This window comes from Galleria mellonella, unplaced genomic scaffold, assembly GCF_026898425.1.
Source record: "Galleria mellonella isolate WM207_F2 unplaced genomic scaffold, CSIRO_AGI_GalMel_v1 utg1267, whole genome shotgun sequence".
Taxonomy (NCBI): domain Eukaryota; kingdom Metazoa; phylum Arthropoda; class Insecta; order Lepidoptera; family Pyralidae; genus Galleria; species Galleria mellonella.
Window position 1 is genome coordinate 2,420,794 of NW_026441987.1, and position 22,025 is coordinate 2,442,818.

The 22,025-nt window shown below is 32.8% G+C and overlaps 1 protein-coding gene across 3 annotated transcripts; it reads left to right on the forward strand.

Moving 5' to 3' along the window:
* Positions 1–5,884: 5,884 nt before the first annotated feature.
* On the forward strand, positions 5,885–20,544 carry LOC113510236 (chitinase A-like). 3 transcript variants are annotated; one of them, XM_026893684.3, is made up of 2 exons: positions 5,885–6,021; positions 18,755–20,544. In XM_026893684.3, the coding sequence occupies exon 2, from the start codon at positions 18,762–18,764 to the stop codon at positions 20,430–20,432; it is 1,671 nt and encodes a 556-aa protein (XP_026749485.1). In that variant the 5' UTR covers positions 5,885–6,021; positions 18,755–18,761; the 3' UTR covers positions 20,433–20,544. The 3 variants fall into 3 exon arrangements, with proteins under 3 accessions (XP_026749485.1, XP_026749487.1, XP_026749486.1); XM_026893686.3 differs by having other exon boundaries at positions 6,003–6,021; positions 18,733–20,544; XM_026893685.3 differs by lacking the exon at positions 5,885–6,021 and adding an exon at positions 18,475–18,628.
* Positions 20,545–22,025: the final 1,481 nt, after the last annotated feature.

Consider the following 22,025-nt stretch of genomic DNA (forward strand, 5'->3'; position numbering starts at 1 on the left):
TTTTGTTTCAAAATGTTGGGAGTTTAATAATTCTCTTATTTTTTTTTTGTGTATAACCCGATAATTTCGCCGAATCTGAACAGATTTTTATCTTTGTACAATTAATAGAGATTACTCCCTTATATTTATTTATTTAAGGCAAACCGACAGTTATAACAATACCTAATTACACACTTAAATAGCTTGAAAAAATTTGACTGCCAATAAAGTTTGCACAAATGTATAATACAAGTTAAGGAATCACAAAATATTAATCTAAATAGAGTATTAACGTAATAAAACATAACGTTTGTTAAAAAAATAACGTAGTCGTTATCTTAAAAAAAAAAGTGTGTGTGTGTGGTCGTGTGTCTAACTTATCAACCAACTGTTGGCACACGCACACGCACACGCACACGTATACGCACACGCACACGCACACGCACACGCACACACAAACGCACACGCACACGCACACGTACACGCACACGCACACGAACATGCATAGGCACATGTACACGCACACACACAAGCGCGCGCGCTTGTACGCATGCACACATTTAGAGATATACACACATATACGACGACGAAATGTTACGTAGATTCTTTACATTGAAAATATTCGAATTTAGAATGTAGAATCGCCCGTCTACATGTTAATGTAGAACAGTTGGCGAAACGATTTTAGTAACATTTTTCACTTCATGCACCATTTAGATGTATATGATAAAAAAAAAATCACATTTTGTGTAAAATCTTATATTATTTGATCAAATTTTAAATAAAAATAACTTTTTATAAGCTTTACTGCTTAAGCTTTTTATTCGTACTTCATACATACATACTTTATTTTCTTAAATTGTATTTTTTTTTTAAATAAGGCTAAGTACATCTATATAACTTTTTCATAGAAATAATTTATTAGACGCAGACATAGGTTAGAAGACAAAAATATTAAATGAAATCCTATTATAAATTCATGTGTACCTGTACATAAAGTTTATTGAAATAAAATATACCTATATAAATACCTATAGTTATCTGTAATGTACTTCTAATAGAGGTACGTTGTTGGAAAGTTCTCGAAGCCCTTTAGCCCCCATGTTTGCTATGTACTTTGGGACACGGGCAGTGTGTTCAGTCTGTATTATAATGGAGGCTGGACTCTGATAGTCTTGTCTTTTAAACGACTTTCAAAACAAACATCTTCATCTGGTGTGTTTTGTTTTTGTTTTCAAGCGACTTCAAAAAGTGGGACGTTCTGAATTTAGCCGTATACTTTTGTTTTATATTTGTTACCTCATAACTCCGTCAGTTATAAACCGATTTGGAATTTTTTTTTATCTGGAAGGATATACTTACGTATGGATAGACGTTTTATCAAAATAAGTTCAGTTGTTTAGTTTTTAAATCAAAATAACTAGTTATGCCTCAATCATTTTTAAATATTATATAACTATGTGTGTATATGTATTTTCATGTGTTCATATTGTATCTGCTACGCCTAACAACTTTTGTGTTCTCCGTTTGTATGTATTACCATAAAATGTTTCATGCCAGGGAGTGGTCCTGGTGCCTTGTGACACGGGTTCTTTGGATACCCGGTTCAGGCACCAGTTCTCTACAACATTGATGTATCTATGGTATTATTTTAAATGTTTCATTGTACTCAAAAGTTGTAAGATAAAATAAATAAACATTATTATAATCAAAGTCGGTTTTTGGTGGAATACAATCTTAAATTATTCATATTCTTTCCTAATTCCTTACCGTTTCTTTGTTTTTAATTCTTAAAAAAATTAAGAATAAGTTTGCTATGATTAGTGTGTTGAATTTTATAACGAGTATCTATCTATATATTTCAATTGTTAAATGTTTTTCTTATTTTTTACATTAAATATAGTTTTTTTAAAGTTTATGTATACGTGCGTGTGTGAGCATGCATGTGCATGCGTGCGTGTGTGCGTGCGTGAGTGCGTGCATGTGTGCGTGCGTGCGTGCGTGTGTGCGTGTGTGCGTGCGTGCGTGCGTGCATGCGTGTGTGTGTGTGCGCGTGTGTGTGTGTGTATGTGTATTTACGATTAGTATTACGTATTTTACGTACAAATATGTACTCGTTATTTACAAGTACATATTTGTTCTTGCATATAATAAGTTCATTTTATGTAATTTTTAATAATTTTCTATTTACTAATAGGGTTTATTGACACAAATTATGTTATTTGTTTTCGAAAATAAATCATCAATTGTACATAACTGGTAACGGAAATATGATAACGATATCGCGAAGTTCTATCTGATATAAGGAGTCGAAATTAGATCATCAAGTTGTAATGATTAAATCATCGATATATTGATAAAAATATTGTTAAATTTAACATTTGAAGTTAGCGCTATATGTATATTATCAAATATGTACGATCATACCTAAATACCATTATAGGGTGTGGTTTATGGCAGTCTATGGGGAGGCCTATGTTCAACAGTACAAGACAGAAAATGGCTGTGATGATAATGATGATATCTAAATAATTGTATACGTATGTGTGTAGTATTTAATGTTTGATATATGTGTGTGTTATAATGCAATATGTTGTTGGTATTCCTATAAATATTTTTTTTTTACTAAGCATGCTTAATATTATCAAATTCCTTTCTAATATTACTATTAATATAATAAATAGGTTTATACGTTTGTTACTCTATGACGTTTAAATGGCTGAACTATTTTCAATGAAATAAAAATATTTTTTCTTTCTTATGTATAATAAAAATGAGGGCCTACCAAATACTATGTTCTTCGGGGGGAAGGGATTGTTAGCAATGGAGTTTGACCCATTGCTAGCAATATGCCCTATCAGGTCGACCTCTACGTGGTTCCCCCTGGAAACCATCGTGAACAATTCAAAATTAAAAAATTCAAAATTCAAAAATCATTTATTCATGTAGGACATTTTAGCCACTTATGAACGTCAAATTCTCGTTGAATTCGTCACGATGGGCTAACTGAACTGTTTCATCCTCACCTATCATCCTTCACTGGTGCCCCGCCATATGTATACCGATGTATATCGGTGTACATATGGCGGGGTACATACCGATAGCGAGTGGGGTTACTATTTCATTATCACCTATAATAAAAAAAAATACTACGTTCTTCATATACCTACGTTATATCATTACATATCGTTGCATCATTACTATGATCAGTTTGTTTACATTTTAATTAAGTTCTATTGAAATAGACTGTAGGTAAACATACCACTTTATCATCGTAGAACGGGCGTAAAAACTTCGATAATTTCTCCTGAACAAGAATATATACAAAAGTAAACAAAATAAAAACTATACGAATCAATCAAATATATTAAACTAGTTTGGACTAGTCCCTAATGTGGTATCCATTCACAAGTTTTCTGAATGATCTATCCATCATCGCCTTCAACCACGTTACTTCGTGGCAAGCAGTACAAACACTCAGCATTATGTGACATGAATTTCTAAGGTCAAATAAGTCAAAGGTCACCGAAAGTGAAGAACCGGTCAAGTGTGAGAGTGGATTTGTACAATGAGGATTCCATATATAAAATAAATCTGTAACATGGGGAATGGTATTTTTCGAACGACTTCAAAAAAAGAAGGGGAGAGAATATTTGTTTTTATATTTGCTACGTCATTATGTCGTTAGTTCTAAACCGATTTTGGAATTTTTTTTTTTATCTGAAAAAAATACAGATTGGACCAATAGAAATTTTATCAAAATCGGTTCAGTAGTTTAGTTTTTAACCCTTCTTTGCATAATGGTGGAAATTTCCATCTTAATTGCATGCCCAAAAATTATATAAAAGAACAAGTTCACTTTAAGTTGATCGTGTCTGGGTGCGTTTTTAATGTCCATTGCTGAAAAAAAAAACATAGCTGTCACATTTATTTTTTAACCATTTTTCCTTTAATTCTGAACATGAATTATATCACCTTGATTTATTTCACCAATAAAAAAATCATGCAAAGAAGAGTTAAATGAAAATAACTTGTTTTGACATAATTAAAAGTTTCTTTTTTTTTTTGTAGAAAACAATTCTATCTTTCTTATATTTTCGGTCATAAGTAAAAAATAGCATTAAATAAAAGATATTTTTAAATGCGCAAATGGAACCTATTGTTGAGACGTTTCACTAAGATTAGTAGATTTATTTTCAAATTTCGAAAAGGTGGCATTGAACGAATAAAATAAATGAAAACTCTTAACTGTTCCCTAAAAATGATCCAGATTATAGGGATACATAAAAAAATATATATATAATATACATAAACTTACATTAAAGCAAGATAAAGAGGCAACAATAATTTTTTAATCCTTAAAAAATTTAAAAATATATTTTTTTTTATTACAATAGGGATGGGCTAATAATATTTAAAACTTTCAAATGTCGAATCGAGAGCGGTTAGTAGTTGTTGGTATTTAGCGCTGCGCGCAACTGTAGCCGACCAGTTGATATAAGGATTCTTTTGTACAATTTTGGTATAGAACCCCAAAAAAGTGCTCGGATTAGCAGATATTCCTCGCTTTTTGATTTCACTGTACCTGTAAATCTAGTACTTGAAATAACGTTTTTATAACAGTTATTCAACAACGTTCCAGACCAGTGAATGTAACACGCAACGAGGTGCGCTAGTCACGGAACGTTTTGTTTGAGAACATATCGATTTTAAGGGCTTGTCAATTGATTTTTTTTTAAAAAACGAACACACCCGCCTTTGTTTCGTATTTATGAATCACTAATCGAGTGATTCATAGATACGAACATGGGTTGTCACTTTCTAACGTTAAAGTAATTTTAAATGGCAGGTAATGTTCTTAAGTTTTGGGTAATACTCTAGGAGTTGTGTTACGTTTTTTTTTCTATCTCTGTTTACGTTATCCGTTTATATTTTCAACTGACTTTAAAAAAAGGAGGTACCCAATTCGGTTGTATTTTTGTAAGTTTGTTACTACATAACTCCGTCAATTGTAAACCGATTTGAAAATTTCTTTTTTTTGTCCAAAAGGAAATGCTTATAGATTGGTCCCATAGAAATTTTATCAAAATCGGTTCCGTAGTTTAATTTTTAAACTATTATAATTGGTTTTATTACAATTGAAGGAATTTTTTTTAATGTAGTTATCAGTTAATTTAATAGATTAGGCCAAAACGCAGTAGAAATTCTAACGAAACGCAAACGTGAAATTATATTTTAAAAATTTAGATGAAATAAGAACTAGACTTAGTATCTTTTTAACTGCTATTCCATATTTTTCTTAAATTTTATAAATATTCATATGTTCTCCAATATCTTCGATTTTAAATAATACCTTGGTATTTAATAATATCTGGGACTATATCGATTAATTCAGATGATTATTTTTTAAAGTTACTTGTGTCCTATTTGTATGTTATTGTCTATGGTGTACCTTACATGTTAAGTTTAAACAATACGTTAAGTATATATAAACATCTTATACGTTAAGTTAGGATATAACCTACTTATAATTTCATTCTATACGTTTAACCGTTTCAACATAATTGAGTAACAAACGCACAAATATGTTTACATACTTTCACAATAATAACATTACTAGTATCAGAAATATACGCATTATTATACAAAAATCTACAGAAAATTTCTTAATTTATTTTAAAGCAGACTGTTTCTAAATTGTCACTGCATTACGTCCCAAACAATACGTACCAAAATATATGAAAATTGAGTTTTGAAAATAATTCAATATGTGCGGTTTATGAGACAATTTTTGTATACTCATAAAAGACAACGAAGCGGCTGTTTCGATCACGTACGTATCCACTATTCATGTACCCCAATGCCAGGGACGTGCCAAACCGTAGCAGCTAAACCGCGACTGCAATACAAATGCGAGCCCTTGAGTGATTCAACTGAGGTTTTCCTGGACAACACTATTGAGTACTAGCATTAGTATCGGGAGAGCCGGCGTTAACGCATGTGCGCGCCGATACGCGATCACAGTGATCTGGATTAGTACGGGTGCGTTATTTGTGTCACAGCACTATTTCCAATTTTAAATTTCGAACCAAACGCTCTTCACTACCAATAGTTTCGCACTCAAAATTCCGAATTCTAATTTCAAATTTGTATCGAATTGTATCTTGTAATTTCTTCAAGTCTGATTGGATTTCGAAATTTAAAATTGTGACTTCGCTTCTTTACAGTTACCTATATTACTGTTACGTGTCCCTTCGCAAATCGAAAATACAGTGCAGAGTTTTATATATTCTCGCTATACAATTTTGTACTTTATCCCAATCGCTGTAAGAGCCAAAGTGCATTAAATTCGAAGAGATGCATAAACGTTTAACGGTCACTGATAAGTGCGATCGATGACCTTAAAAGCTAAGTTATTATGCGGATGGAATTTCACGACGACAAAGATCTCGTGTATTGTTACTAACGTTATAATTGATACAGGATAACGTTGCGATTGTGAAGCAGTTATTCTAAATGACTTTTTTGTAACTGTTATTGTGATTGATCGGACGGCATTGTGACAATAACGGCATTGTCACGCTGAGCCAATTTTCGAGTGCACCGTGAAATTAGGGCTTTTGCATAGTGGATAAATAATAATATTTTTGTGTGGTTTAAATGAGGAGGGGGTTCTTGATTCGACTGAACAGATTTTTGCAGAGTAGGATTTTATTTAACAAAGTAGAATTTTCTCATTTCGGCTATATTTTATTGTTGTGCGACATACTTGTCAAATTTATACCGATTTTGACGATAATATTTTTTTAATCGATTTTATCGTTAATTGACAACTAACATGGGGGATGTTAGTAACTTTAAGACTACTTTAAGATACTATAAGCAATTTGTATCAAGAACAAATTATACAAAATCATGCATTTTAATAATTTTCATTAGTTAAAACTTTTAATTTTCTTAATTAAATTTACATGTTTTAACTAACTTTTTAAAAAAGAACGAGGTCCTCAATTCGACTGTATTTTTTTGTTTATTATAAAATATCCGTAACTCATAACTACGTCATTTACAAACCGATTTAGAAAATTCTTTTTTTAACTAATTTTTTATAATATTGGTCTCGTAAAAATGTGAAAATCGGTCCAGTAGGTTAAAATTAAAATAACTGGTTTTGCCACGACTGTCATTGTTCTTTTCTTGGTGGAACACAATTTAAAATTATGGATAATCAATAAAAAATAAAAAAAAAAAAAGTTTTTTTTTATTTTGCCTCTGCTTGTTTATAAAACAAAGGTGTCTCTAATCTTGTCTTCATTGGACGTAAACACTTCTAACGTGCAACGAATTCAAATTAAGAACGTGAAGTTATTCCTTATTAGCTTTTACGATTGATTTGTTTATAAATGCACTTATAGTTTTGTCCATGACGTTGACCTTTTTTTTAATTTATCTTTTCTTAATTTAAATTTTCTTTTTTTTTTTAAATCTGTCACTACTATTCTATTGTTCCTGTGTCTTATTTTTTGCCTTACCTATCAGTAATATATTATTGCTGTCCACTGCTTGTTTTCCTGTCTTTACATCAGTTTTCTCAAACAATAATTCTGTTTTAATCGAAATTAATTAGAATATACCCAAACCAATAAATGACCTGATTATAGATAGTCTAGTCTATCCGTGCGGATATAGAATGAGCCAACTCTTCTTTTCCCGTGGGTGTCGTAAGAAGGTATTAAGGGAACTTATTAGTCTAGAGATGGGCAGATTTTTTGATTTGTTACTAATTTTATTTAGAGAGTTTTTTTTGTGATAATTGCCTCGATTCGAAGGCGGCGTTTCTCTAAATCTATTTCTTGATCGTATATTTTAATTCAATTATAACGCAAAATTAGTGATTTCTAAATAGTCATAAACAAAGTTTATAAATTTTTTAATTTATTATTAAATTAAATTGTTAAATTAGTTCATATTGATACTTGCAATAAGTAGAAATCAGTTCAGGGTACGATAGGGCTGATATACCTGAAAAAGGTATAAAATAAAAAAAAAAAGATTCGCTTAGGATTAAATCAAAATTAAAATTTTATAGATACATTTATTATAATGGTGTCACAGAAACTAAACTATACTAATGTCAACCAACTTGGTTGTTTTTTCATTAAATCATATTGGAATAAATCACAGTATGTTGCAAACTTCAGACAGTTTTAAATTTTATAAACTTTTTATTGTATTTTACACATAAAAATATATAATAATATATATAAATATAGACATATAAAATGTATGTAGTATAAAAGACAGTATAACCGGCAATCTTTTAAAGACAACGTTTAAAAATTCTTGTGACTTCTATTGCTCTTAGTAAGTCATCTCATGTTAATTATTGTTGTATTTATTCTATGTATGTTAAAATTTTATTGCATTTACATCAATATACTTCGTTATTAATGTAGGTTAATGAATCCTATACTTTGTTGTTGTTTTTTTTTTGCAATTATGAATTGTCTGTGATTTAAAAAAAAAAAAGAAAAAATAACAATGAGTAAAATTAAAAACCGACGTGGTGTCAAGCAATAATATTGACATGTCTCGTCGTCGTGTAATGTTTTTTTTTTAATTACATCTCAACGGCGCGTGGGAACAATTATTAACGCGTAAATAGAACAAAGAATGTTATGTAAACATGTTTATTGGAACAAACATTCGTATAATTACTCGTATACATAAGTTGTTTGTTCTCTATGTAAGTAAATAAATATGTATTATAGAGATTGCGTGCGTATTAATTTAATATAAATTAATACAATTATTTCATGTTATCGTTGTGGAAGTTTCCGATTTTCGTTTGAGTCAATTAGTTGTGGAATTTAATAAGAATTTCATTTATTTAGTCGACTTTGAAAAATTTGGATGGTTGCTGGGTAAATCGATACATTTTGCTCGTTTTTTTTTTTTATATACAAGATTCCCTGCTATTCAATTAACTCTTATTTTTATTGAAATAATTTTATTACCACCAGGCATGTTTTATCGCGCCCTCTAGCTCCGAATTACCATCGGGGTGCAATCGTGAACATATTGCCTAATAAAGTCGTACATTCGATTGCCGGCCGATCAATTTTAGGAACAAAATAAAATAAAGTTTACTCCCGTTTAGTTAATTATTGTTAATTATCACAGTTGTTTCAGTATAAACAAATCCGTATACAATATCCGTATACAGTATACAAAAAATAAAAATAGCAGGCGAATTCAGAACCTCGTCCTTTTTGTTTTAGTTTAAAAAATATCTATCTTTTTGTAACTTTTTAGTGCGTTGCACTATGTCTATGTTTGTAACACAGAGAAAGTAACCATTATGATATTTATGAGTGGGCAGTGGCCTGGTAAATCTTGAAAATGAATCGATGCAACCACTTAGCAGTATCAACGCAATAAAATAAATTAATATTCATAGTATATATTGCTAGTATTTATAATTTGCTCCTATCTAGATTATAAATATCGATAGGTGTCAAAAAACCTATTTAATTTATAATATAAAATTATCAAATACGATGAATTGGTTGCATAGAATTTATACAAACTTTTTTTGTTCGAAGTGACGTAGGTCTGTTTTGTAATTATTAATAAGCACAGATTAAAGATAAATGTTATAATATTAATGGATTGTAAGCCTATATTTAAATAATGTAACCAACCTAACCTTCGCCTTGCATTCGGTTCAACGACACGAACTTGAAAAAAAAGCAGTCCTTTCGCCACCTACGATTCATTGTATGCTAATTATATAACCCAGTTAACTAGTACAGTATGCATCGAGTAACATATATTTCGTTCCCATTTGCGCGCCAAAATGTCTTTGACTGACCTATGAACTAGAATGAACTAGTAGTTTTGTTTATTCACAATGGGGAAGACAAAGGAACGACGTTGCACAGCTTTATACAATAGACTAAGACTATCTATAGTGTTTGTGGTAGTTTAGGAATTAAGTTTCTTCTTTTACATAATCGACATAATAATTGGTTGTAAATGATTGATAACTGTTTTTTGTATTAAATCGGTAGGTAAGCAACATAAAATAAGTTTTGTTAAAAAACCGTTTCTTTTACAGAGTTCTTTTTTTTTCGTTTTATTTGTTTCTGGTCTTTAAAAGTTTTCTATAACTTTTTACTATCAAATTAATAATGCCTAGTTAATTCAGAACTGCGTATTTTTTAACAAAATTAGTTGAGTGAGCGATATCATTAGAATGTTTTTTTTTTTATATTTTCCATAGAAATGAGACATTTTTTCGCATTAAATTATCTTATATCTTATATTAACTTAAAAGTTAAGTTAAGTAAAGACGAAGTCACGGGTAAACCCGTGACTTCGTCTGTGTCACCAGAATGTGTACATTGACCGGGCTATTCTTTCTCATCTTATATAGTGTTTCTACACCAAATTTCATACTGATCGGTTAAGCCGTTAAGACGTTATGAGGGCACAAATTCACTTTTACATTTATAATATTAGTAAGAATTGTTCAGTTGTTATTGAAAATTAACAAATTAATTCTGACTTTGTCGTACGTTGATTTAAATGTCCCTTAATAATTTTAAAGAGGAGGACAGGGGTCTGGTGACATATCACAAAATCTAATTAAGTGGGAAGGCATTGAGTCACGTCACGTCTGGATTTCACGTCAACTTTTATTCCATTTTTGTTCCATCGAAATTCCATCCGTGTGGTCCCGGTATAGAATACGCCACCCCTTCTTTTCCTGTGTGTGTCGTAAGAGGCGACTAAAGGAGGGCGAGGGATGGACAGTGACGTCCCTCTTAGAACATCTCTAAAGCCTAACTGCGGTTGCCGATCCGCCTGCTCAGCATGACAACTACCGGAAAAACCCCCCAAGGGGGAGGTTGTTCAGTAGTGGACAGTTAAAGGCTGATATGATGATGATGGGGAAGATAATATTGTGAAGTGAAATCAATTAATATATTCGCCAAATTAATTTTTTATACAACTTAAAATAGCAAACAATTCGACGGCCCACCCGACGGAAAGTGGTAACCGTCGCCTATAGACATGAGTAGTACCGTGGACACAACAGAGTACACTGTTTCGCCCACGATACCCCCCATGCGTTACCATTCTTGAGGACTCAGGTGTTATTCCTCTGTATCCAGTAAATTCACGCCATATCCCACCCTTCAAACCGAAACACAGCCATGCAAACACAACTGCTTCACGGTTGAAACACGAATGGGACAGAGGTACCCAAGCAATCGACTTTTGTACCCAAGTAATCTCTTTCAGACAACTGTAGAGGATATAGTACACATTTCAGATATAGTATATATGTATATACATACAACTAACCTTGGGGTAGATGATATAGTATATAATTAAAACAAATCAATAAAATAAATCAGTTGCAGTGCCAAGAGCAGAACAGTCCCTATAGGCAGCACTTGTTCCCAATCGAGATAAACAGACAACCGGAAATTCTTAAAATTTACATATATATATATATATACACACATATATATATATATATATATATATATATATATATATATATATATATATATATATATATATATATATATATATATATATATATATATATATATATATATATATAAAATTATTAAAAGACCCTATTAACTGTAATACTTTTTTTTATAATTTGATCACCTTATCATGAACTCTTTGACGTGAACAAACATTATCTTGACATGATTAAATTAAACTCTGAATATACTATACATATATTTATTTAATCCACTTATTAAAATTTAAAATAATCAGGACATGTCCAAACTTACACACAGATAATAAATATATGGGGGGCTGTCAGCTTGTTTGCCATTCTAAGTTATATATATAAAAAAAAAAAAAAAACTTAGCGATAGGCGGTCTGCCTTTTGTATCACTTCTCGTTAATATTTACTATATTTATTATTCTTTACTTAGTGCAATAAAGTGTAAAATAAATAAAGAAATATATATTTTAAAATTTATGGTCTGTTACTGCTTAGCAGTTTATATTTACACAAATTCATTATTTATAAAATTAAGCCTTTTGAAAAGAGCAACAGCCGAATTTCTTGCCCATTCTTCTTTGCTGAAATTGCGTTCCGAATGGGCGCTAATGAAATAATGACTATTCAAAAATGATTAAATCTAAATTTACTTGAATAAAAATATTTCTTTTTTCCTATAAGTTTATTCTGGTAAAAAATAAAAAAAATAGTGCAACAAATTGGATTTTTGTTCATTAAGATCGAATTTAATATATGATCTAAAAGTGATCTATTCGTTGGTTTCTTTCAAATCCACACATACGAAGTCACGTGCAAATGTTAGTTTATATATTAAAAATTGCATGTTAAATCTTTGTACAGTATTATACTTAAAATCGAGTTTTACGATATTTACTTAAAATTGAGGGCACGGCTTTCACATTAATACATTTGATATTACAGTTAAGAATTCGTTCAGGACAAGATAAATATTTTACTGTATCATTTTTACCGTAACTCTGTTCGTTTCCGTAATCAAAAGTTATCAGATTCGTGTTGAGTATAGCTGTTTCAATAGCACGACCCAATTATCACCGGTTCCCGTGGTAACATAGGAATCTTCCATAGTAGATGCGATGCTACCGATGTGTAATATACTTTATTAAAAATGTTATGTATTTTTTATACTACGAAGCTAAATAAATGGTAAACAAGCATACAGCCTGTCTGATGGTAACAGTCACTGTAGCCTATGGACGCCTGCAACACTAGAGGAGTCACGTGTGCGACCGTGTTGCCGACCCTGAAGAAACCTTAATATGCCCTTTACGAAGAACTCCACACTGTAGTTTTTATAGCCTTACTAGTTCAATCAGTCTGTCGGTGGGAGCATTTTTTTTTTTTCTTTTTTTAGGGCATAGTTTTTAGTATTTTTTTTTTTATTTTTTACCTCATAACTTTATTATTTATAAATCGATTTGGAAAATTCTTTTTTATCTAATAATATTCCATAGAAATTTGATCGCAAAATCGGTCTAATAGTTTAGTTTAAAAAAAAACGACAACGGGGTGGGGGGAGGGATTGTTAGTAATGCGGACTACTAGTCCCATTGCTAGCAATTTATATATTCTTTATTGCACTTGAACAATACATATACCGATTAGTTTAACAACTTGTTAGCAAGGGAGGGCTTATCTCTGAAAGAGATCTCTTCTAGCCAACCCAGTGTAATTACCACCTCTCCTCCCTCGGAAATCTTTTTTTTTATACAACTTAGAATGGTAAACAAGCTGACGGCCCACCTGATGGAAAGTGGTTACCGTCGTCTATAGACATGAGCAGTACCATTGACATAACAGAGTATACTGTTTCGCCCATGATACCCACCTCCCCCTCCCGTGCTGTACTCGTCACGATGGGCTTACTGGTCTGCCTTTTTATTTTCATCTATTATCCTTCACTGGTGCTCCGATAGGCAGGCGGAGCTACCATTGTAGTACCATCCATTAAAAAAAAAAAACATACGACATGCTATTTATAGAATTTTATCCAACTTGTAATGTAGTAATATTATGCTGGTTGGCCCGCATACATAATTTGAATATCTCGAAGAATATATACAGACAAAAATAGATATATTTTAATTATATATATATTTTTTACTTAACTATGAAATATAAACAGTCGACAACCCACATGATGGTGAATGGTGACCGTCGGCAATAGACATGAACGGCAACAATGAGACTATCAGAGAATGGTGTCAATTGTCACCGTCAATGTCAAACATGGCATAATATCAACCGGCCTATTTATTATGAGACCTTGTATGGGATCGATCTGTACATTTAGTACATTTGTTCAGGTAATAAAAGAGAATTTGTTAAATCGATTTGCAACTGACAAAGTTGGGGGGAAAGGAATTGTTAGGGAAAGGAATTATCAGGTCGACTTCCGTGCGGTTCCCCCTGGAAACCGACGTGAGCTAATTGACTTTTCATTCTCACCTATCATTCATTTTCACTAGAGGGAGACTTTGTACAAAAGTAGTTGATTTAGGCACCTCTGTCCCATTCGTGTTTCAACCGTAAAGCAGTTGTGTTTGCATGGCTGTGTTTCGGTTTGAAGGGTGGGATGTGGCGTGAATTTACTGGGTACAGAGGAATAATACTTTAGTCCTCAGGAATGACAACACATGGGGGTATCATGGGCTAAACAAGATACTCTGTTATGTCCATGATACTGCTAATGTCTAAAGGTTACCATTTTCCATCAGGTGGGCTGTTAGCATGTTTGCCATTCTAAGTTGTAAATAAAAAACAATGGTATGCGTTAACGGTGTACGCTGGCAGGGCTCCAGTGGGGGATGATAGGTGAGAATGAAAAGGCCGGTCAGTTAGCCCATCGTGATGAATACATCAAGAATTCAGCACGATGGTTTCCAGAGGGGACCACGTAGTGGTCGACCTGACAGTGTACATTGTTAGCAATAGGATTGGTAGTCTACATTATTGACAATCCCTTTCTCCCTATTTTATATTGTACCTGGTTACTGTATTTTGATTTGGTTACATGAATTCTTCATTCTATTTTCATTTAAGAGTTTTTTCTTGTCGGTGCAACTAATTCATGCATTCTCTTCCAGCCAGCTCTATTCCAGGCCATAGCTTTGACCTCCCTATACGACACGACACCTAGTGTTTCCTTTATCTGTCCCATGTAGTTATTCCTCGGTCTTCCCCTTCCTCTTTTGCCCTCTATTTTTTCTTCTACTATGCTCTTTAAAAATCGTCATGTCGTATAAAATGGCCCAGCATTTTGCCTCTCCTATTCTCTATTGTTTATATTAATGTTCTTTTCTTATTCACCCTTTTCAAGACTTCCTCAATTGTTAATTTTTCTGTCCAGCTTTCCATTCTTCTCCATGTCCACATCTCGAATTAAGTCAAGTATTTTTTTCTTTCGTTTGAGTGATAAAGCAAAATTATTAAAAAAAAAAAAAATAAAGAATTCCATTTACATCGAAAAATGAGTTTAGAAATTTAGATAAAAGTGAGTTTGTTTGTTTGTTATCTGTAGAGTTTTAACGGCTTAACTAATCACTGTGAAATTTGATATAGAAAATGAATGAATGAATAAATAAAAGCTACTTATATTCTGATCAGTAGACATATCCTGGTTGCATGAACGAAGTTGCGGGTAAAAGCTTAATATGGTAAAGGGTGAGGAGGGGGAGGGATTGTTAGTAATGCGGACTATTAGTCCCATTGCAATATACTCTGTAAGGTCGACCTCCACGTGGTCCCCCCTGGAAACCATCGTGCTGAATTCCAGGTATATTCATCACGATGTGCTAACGAACTCGCCTTTTTATTCTTAAGTAATAAAAGTTTGTTTAGAATTTTCAAAGATATCTTTTAATGTAGCTACATTACTACATAAAAAGATTCGCGTGAACTGAGAAATTTGATTCTTGTTTAAATAGTTTAAAAATGAAAACATTTCTTCCAAAATTGACTCGATTAAGTGTCAAATCCAGAACTATATTCAAGTTAAGCAATGTGCCTACCACTAGGCCATACAGGTCATCTACAATTATGTCAGTCAATAATTTGTATATATCTTGGTATATATAAATTTATATATAATAGTGCGCCACCTACCCTTTGTCTTGTTCTCAATGTCCTCTACCCAAAGGTTGTGTGGAAGAGATTGCTTATCGATAAGGCCGCCTTTTGTATCAATTTTCATTAAAATTAACTGTATTTACTATTTTATAAATGGTGCAATAAAGTGTAAAATAAATAAATTTGATAGTTTGTTGATAAAAAAAAATATGTTATTATATATATTGAAAATTAAAAAAAAAATCAGTACGATGCTATAATTATGTCGCATATTTTTCACCACATCTGCCCTTCATACGCTTTCTGATTTTACCTAATGGTTAGCTGGTAGAGAATGCCATGTGGCATTAAGCTCGCCACTTGTACAAAGTTTTATTGTGCAATAAAGGATAAATAAATAAATAAAAAAAAATAGTTAATACTAAAAACAATTACAGTTTCAACAAACAGACGTATAAAAACAAACATGCTTTGTAGATCTATTTGAATAAATTAAATGTACCGACCACCGAGTTAATAATATTCAAATTTAATGGAAACTGCATTAAATTTAAATTCATTAATTCACTTTTTAAATCAATTGTGTGAATGAATAGAGCTGGTTTCGAAAATAATTAAATAGTTGTCGGTATAGAATTTAAATAAATAAAAATTTCCTCTTGAAAAAATGGATTCGATGTTTTCCAGTTTTTGTCACTCGACTTTTGTGATGATCAGAAGAAATTAAATATTTATTCTTTTATCAGTTCGACTTTATTATGTCTGTTAACAATCCGATCTAGTTTCGCACGGATCGACAGAATTTTCGAATATGACATGGAGACTGTAACTTCCTAAAAATGTTTAAATTCGGTTGAGTAGTTTTTAAGTTTACTCATTAGAAACAAACAAACAAATCTTTCCTCTTTGGCGGGAAAGGGATTATTAGTAATGGAGACTGAGAATTCCATTGCTAGCAATATACCCAACCAGGTCGACCTCCTCGCGGTTCTCCTTGAAAACTATCATGGCTAATTCCTGATGAATTCATCATGATGGGCTAACTGGTCTGTTTTCATTCTCATCTATCACCCTTCACTGGTGCTCCGCCAGCGTATCCCGTTAGCGCAGGCGGGGTTACCATACCATTTTCACCCATTACAAAAAAAATCTTCCCTCTTTACAATATTAGTATACAGTAGAGACTAGTATGAACCAGTCTCATGTTATGAGTAGATATTTTGTATGTAGAAATAAAAATTTAAATGTCTCAGTAAAGGGGAATGAGTGGTCCTATTGCTAGTATATTCTGTTTTAGTGACTTCCACGCGGTCCCCTCTGGAAGCCATTGTGGTTAACCCTTAGTAAATTCACGATGAGTCAATTGATCTGAATTCTCACTCAACATTCCTTACTTCACTCACACCCTGTCAGTGTGTACCGATAGCGCAGGCGGGGTTACCATTCCATTATCACCCATAAAAAATCATAGCTTAGATTATAATTCGATTTCTATTAAATAGAATAGAATAGAAAACATTGCCAGTAAACACACAATCACAATAGAAAATATAGAAAATACATATACAAGAAGTGTTCCATACTAGGCAAAAGGAACCGGCTCAGCTGATGCTGTGAGTGTCCCAGCGCAATGTGAACAGTGAACAGCACTGGTTGTCAGCCAATCGGTCTCTTAACGGAATACAACAAAAATGCAGGGTACCACTGTAATTGCCTCTTACAAGAATTATTAAGGGGGGTAAAGAGGTTTCTTCAGGGTCGGCAACGCACGCGTAATACTTCTGGTATTGCAGGTGTTCATAGGCTACGGTAACCACTTACCATCAGGTGGGTTACCATTAGACGAGCTGTATGTTGTTTGTCCCTTTTGTGGTATAAAAAAAAATCGCGCCATTTTCTGGTGTTGCTAGTAGTATAATAGTTATAATATTTTAGTATCCTAATCAAACACGTTCTGATGACTCATTTAAACCTACGTAGTGTGTATGAATCACGGCGTCGTTTGATTCGCACAATAATAAAAAAGTTGGGCTTTTATTGGCGTTTATAGAGATACATTTATTATAAATATTAATTAAAACAAGTTTTGAATAATGATGATGCAAATGAATATAATTCCTACCTAATTCTGTAATATAACTATGTATTTATATATTTATGTGTATTATATAAAACATATAAATATTTCTGAACAAGGAAATAATATAATACATAAAACATAAATATTACAACACATAATTATTTAGGTGTAATATATATTAAACAATATAATCACTTATACACCTATATCTTGAAAATATAAAGATAATTGGATAATATAAAGTGAATAATTCTAGTTTTATGACAACATAGATAATGGTACTCTATAATAATATAAAAAAATATATTGTCTGTTTGTTTTAAAAAAAAAAAAACAACTTCTTTTCAATAGAAATTAATCGGTAATAATGATATTGCCTCTTAGACCTGTATTTATTATACACATTTTTGTTTCTTTGTTTATTATTCACCTTCGTATGACTTGATGCTTAACCTTTGTAAGAGTATAAATAAATTGTATAAGTACTTACCTATCTATTATTTAAAACAAAATATCAAAGGTTTTCTACATAAAGAAAAAGATTAGAACGTTATAATTTTTAAAATTTAGAATTTGAAATAAGAAAAAAGAATACATCAGAATAAATGTTTATATGTAAATCTAATTTGGAATATTAATTTTCTTTTTTTAATTGCTAACAAACTGGTCGTAGAGGCATAGCTCGAGTGCATTATCGGAAGCGACTTAAATTATATCTCTTGACAAATCACAGGCGCGGCACTCAACAACGAAACACTTAGTAGATAACGCGATAACACGACTTGACTAAAACAAACAATTTAAAAACAATTAAATTAATCTGTCACCTTGACCGTCCTACTAACATGACCGGGATAAAAAACTGTGCTAACGATTTTATTAAGCTCAAATAATTCCAGCACCGACATTCCGTACAATACGGGTATTTTGTAGCGGTTGGCCTACAACCCGCCATATATAAAAAGATACTACAGAGATGCAACTCCAGTTTGTTCGTGACGCCTCATTGTGAGGTTTGGCTCACAGTATTATTTTTTTTATTTTTTAGAACCGACATGGGGCTTCGAGTGTGGCCAGTAGTCGTCGCGGCGGGACTGATCGCCATAGCTGAGTGCGCGCCCCCAGGTAAACCTAGCCTGGGTTGGGGCGAGCGCACTTTCGCCATTGTAGAAGTCAACCAAGCCGCTACAGCGTACAACCAGCTCGTCAAGAAAAAGGATGCCGCCGACGTCTCTGTTACGTGGAACGTTTGGTCTGGAGATCCAGCTGAGAAGGCGAGGGTTCTACTCAATGGAAAGGAGTACTGGACTGGCGCAGCAGGAGCATCAGGGTCGGCGACTTTTAAAGTGAAGAAGGGCGGGAGGTATCAAATGACGGTTGAGCTTTGCAATGCCGATGGCTGCAGTTCTAGCGACCCCACCGAGATCGTAGTGGCTGATACCGATGGTAGCCATTTACCGCCCCTAGATTTTACGGTTGGAGAGAAAAACAAGTTGTTCAAACAAACCTCGGGAAAAGTGGTCGGCGCGTACTTCGTAGAATGGGGAGTGTATCCCAGAAAGTTCCCAGTTGATCGTGTTCCGATTCCAAATCTAACCCATTTGTTGTATGGTTTTATTCCAATTTGTGGTGGTGACGGTATCAACGACAGTTTGAAAGAAATCGAAGGCAGTTTTCAAGCCCTTCAACGTTCGTGCAGTGGCCGCGAGGACTTCAAAGTGTCCATTCATGATCCATGGGCTGCTTTACAAAAACCTCAAAAGGGACTCTCTTCATGGAACGAACCCTACAAGGGTAACTTTGGTCAGCTAATGATGTTGAAACAGGCCAGACCTGACCTCAAAATCCTGCCATCAGTAGGGGGATGGACACTGGCTGATCCATTTTTCTTCTTTACTGACAAATCAAAGAGAGATCGTTTCGTGGCTTCTGTGAAAGACTTCCTCCAGACATGGAAATTCTTCGATGGTGTTGATATCGATTGGGAGTTCCCCGGGGGCAAAGGCGCCAATCCTAACCTTGGTAGTCCTAAAGATGGTAAGGTGTATGTGCTGCTCATGAAAGAACTTCGTGAAATGTTGGACGAGCTCTCCATAGAAAGTGGAAAGAAATATGAACTCACCTCAGCTATAAGTGCCGGCTGGGATAAGATTCAAGTTGTTGACTATAATGCTGCTCAGAAATACATGGACCATATCTTTTTAATGACTTACGACTTCAAGGGAGCCTGGTCCAATGACACATTGGGTCATCAAGCATCTCTATACGCTCCTGCATGGAATCCAAAGGAGACTTACACGACGGACTTTGGAGTTAAATTCTTGTTAGCTCAAGGAGTGAATCCTAAAAAGATTGTAGTTGGCGTTGCCATGTACGGCCGAGGCTGGACTGGAGTCCATGGCTATGAAAACAATATACCATTCACAGGAAATGCTACAGGTCCCGTAAAAGGCACATGGCAAGATGGTGTAGTGGATTACAGAGAGATTGCCAATGAAATTGCTATGGGAAAATGGGAGTACCATTATGATAATGTTGCACAAGGTCCTTACGTGTTCAGACCATCTACTGGTGATCTTATAACATATGATGACGCGAGGTCAGTTATCGAGAAAGGGAAGTATGTAAGAAACAACAAACTAGGAGGTCTATTCGCATGGGAAATTGACGCTGACAATGGTGATATATTGAACGCAATGAATATGGGGCTCGGTAATAGTTCGTGATAATTAAAAATTGTACTAATTGTGATCGTAAATGTAAGTGTTAGTATAAGTAATTGTAATGTTGTAATATAAAGGTATGAAAGAATGTGAACGATTATACATTTAACTACAATATCTTGTTTATTTTAACAATTATCACACCTAATCAGTAATATTAGGTCATTCGTCTATGGAAATATGATAATCATTGATAAGTATGACAATGGGAAATAGTATAATAATCATTCTATGATAATATTAGTGTGTTACCATTTCAAAAGAATAAGGTATTGTGTCTCGTATGTCAGAGATTATAATTTCTTATATTTATCAGTTATTAATTTTTTTTTTATTAATTTTCTATATTCTGACATTTACTATTATGTTTACTATTACGCCAAAATGTACTTTTTTCTCATTAATTTAGTTTCCAATTACCTTTTTTCCATTAAGTGAATTTAATGGTGAAGGGATAGGCAATAGCGTCCTCTCTTTAAATATCACCAAAGCCTTACTGCGGTTGCCAACTCGCCTGTTAAGTATGGCAAACCTCTTTATTAGAAGGAGAAAAATCCATAAGTTAGGTTTAATATTTTTTTTACGCAACTTAAAATGGAAAACAAGCTGAGGCCCAATTGATGGAAAATGGTAAATGTCGCCTATAAACATGAGCAGTAACCATGGACATAACAGAGTATATTGTTTCGCTCATGATACCCCACATGCGTTGCCATTCCTGAGGACTCAGGTGTAAGTTACGTTTTAGTAAATATTTTCTATGGTTTTAGTAACCCACACTATCAAAAAATCAGCGGATTAACTGTAAAAAATACAAAAAAATGTATAAAAAACCAATTCATGAAAAAAAAAAATTAAATAAGTAACGTAGTCGTGTACACGAGTCATAGAAAATTGTATCACATTGTAAATTTTGTATGTTCAACTTGAGTTTATGTAGTTTTTTTTTTAATTTAGCCTACTATAATATTCAGAAAAGAACTTGTCCGAACTAATATTCATAATTTACAAACATCTCAACAGTCAAGTTAAAAACTTAAACCTTAAAAAGTTATTTCTTTTGTATCATTTTCTTTATTAAAAACAAGAAAAAAAAAAAAGTTTAGAAAATATTTAAAGCGAAATAACAATATAAATATAAAAGTTACTTTCGATGAAATAACATATTGTGAAAAATCTGAGTTTTTTTTTTCACCGAAAGAAAATTAAAAAAAATTTTGAAAATTGCTACTAACATCTAATATAATAACACAGTATTGACTATCCACTATAATTAACAATAAATTAAATTGAATATCCAACTATAAAGCCTCATTGAGGTTGCCAAGCGTGGCAACTACTGGCAAAATCCCTAAAGGTCTCCCTCTTTGGAGCTTATGTTCAGCAGTGGACAGTTAAAGGCTGATATAATGATGATGATGGTAATGAGTGTCCACTTAACTTCAGCCAATTACATTGTTGCAGTTTGAGAGAAAATTCATAAATTAATAATATTCAAGCATTGCAATCGCATTTAATAGAAAGGAATTTTACTTATGTCCAATACAAATACATTTGTATTGTATGGCATAAATTAAAGAAGGTCATTAGTAAGAT

Bases quoted from the DNA above. Each gene is read 5' to 3' on its own strand.
- LOC113510236 (XM_026893684.3), top strand. From the start codon at position 18,762: ATGGGGCTTCGAGTGTGGCCAGTAGTCGTCGCGGCGGGACTGATCGCC.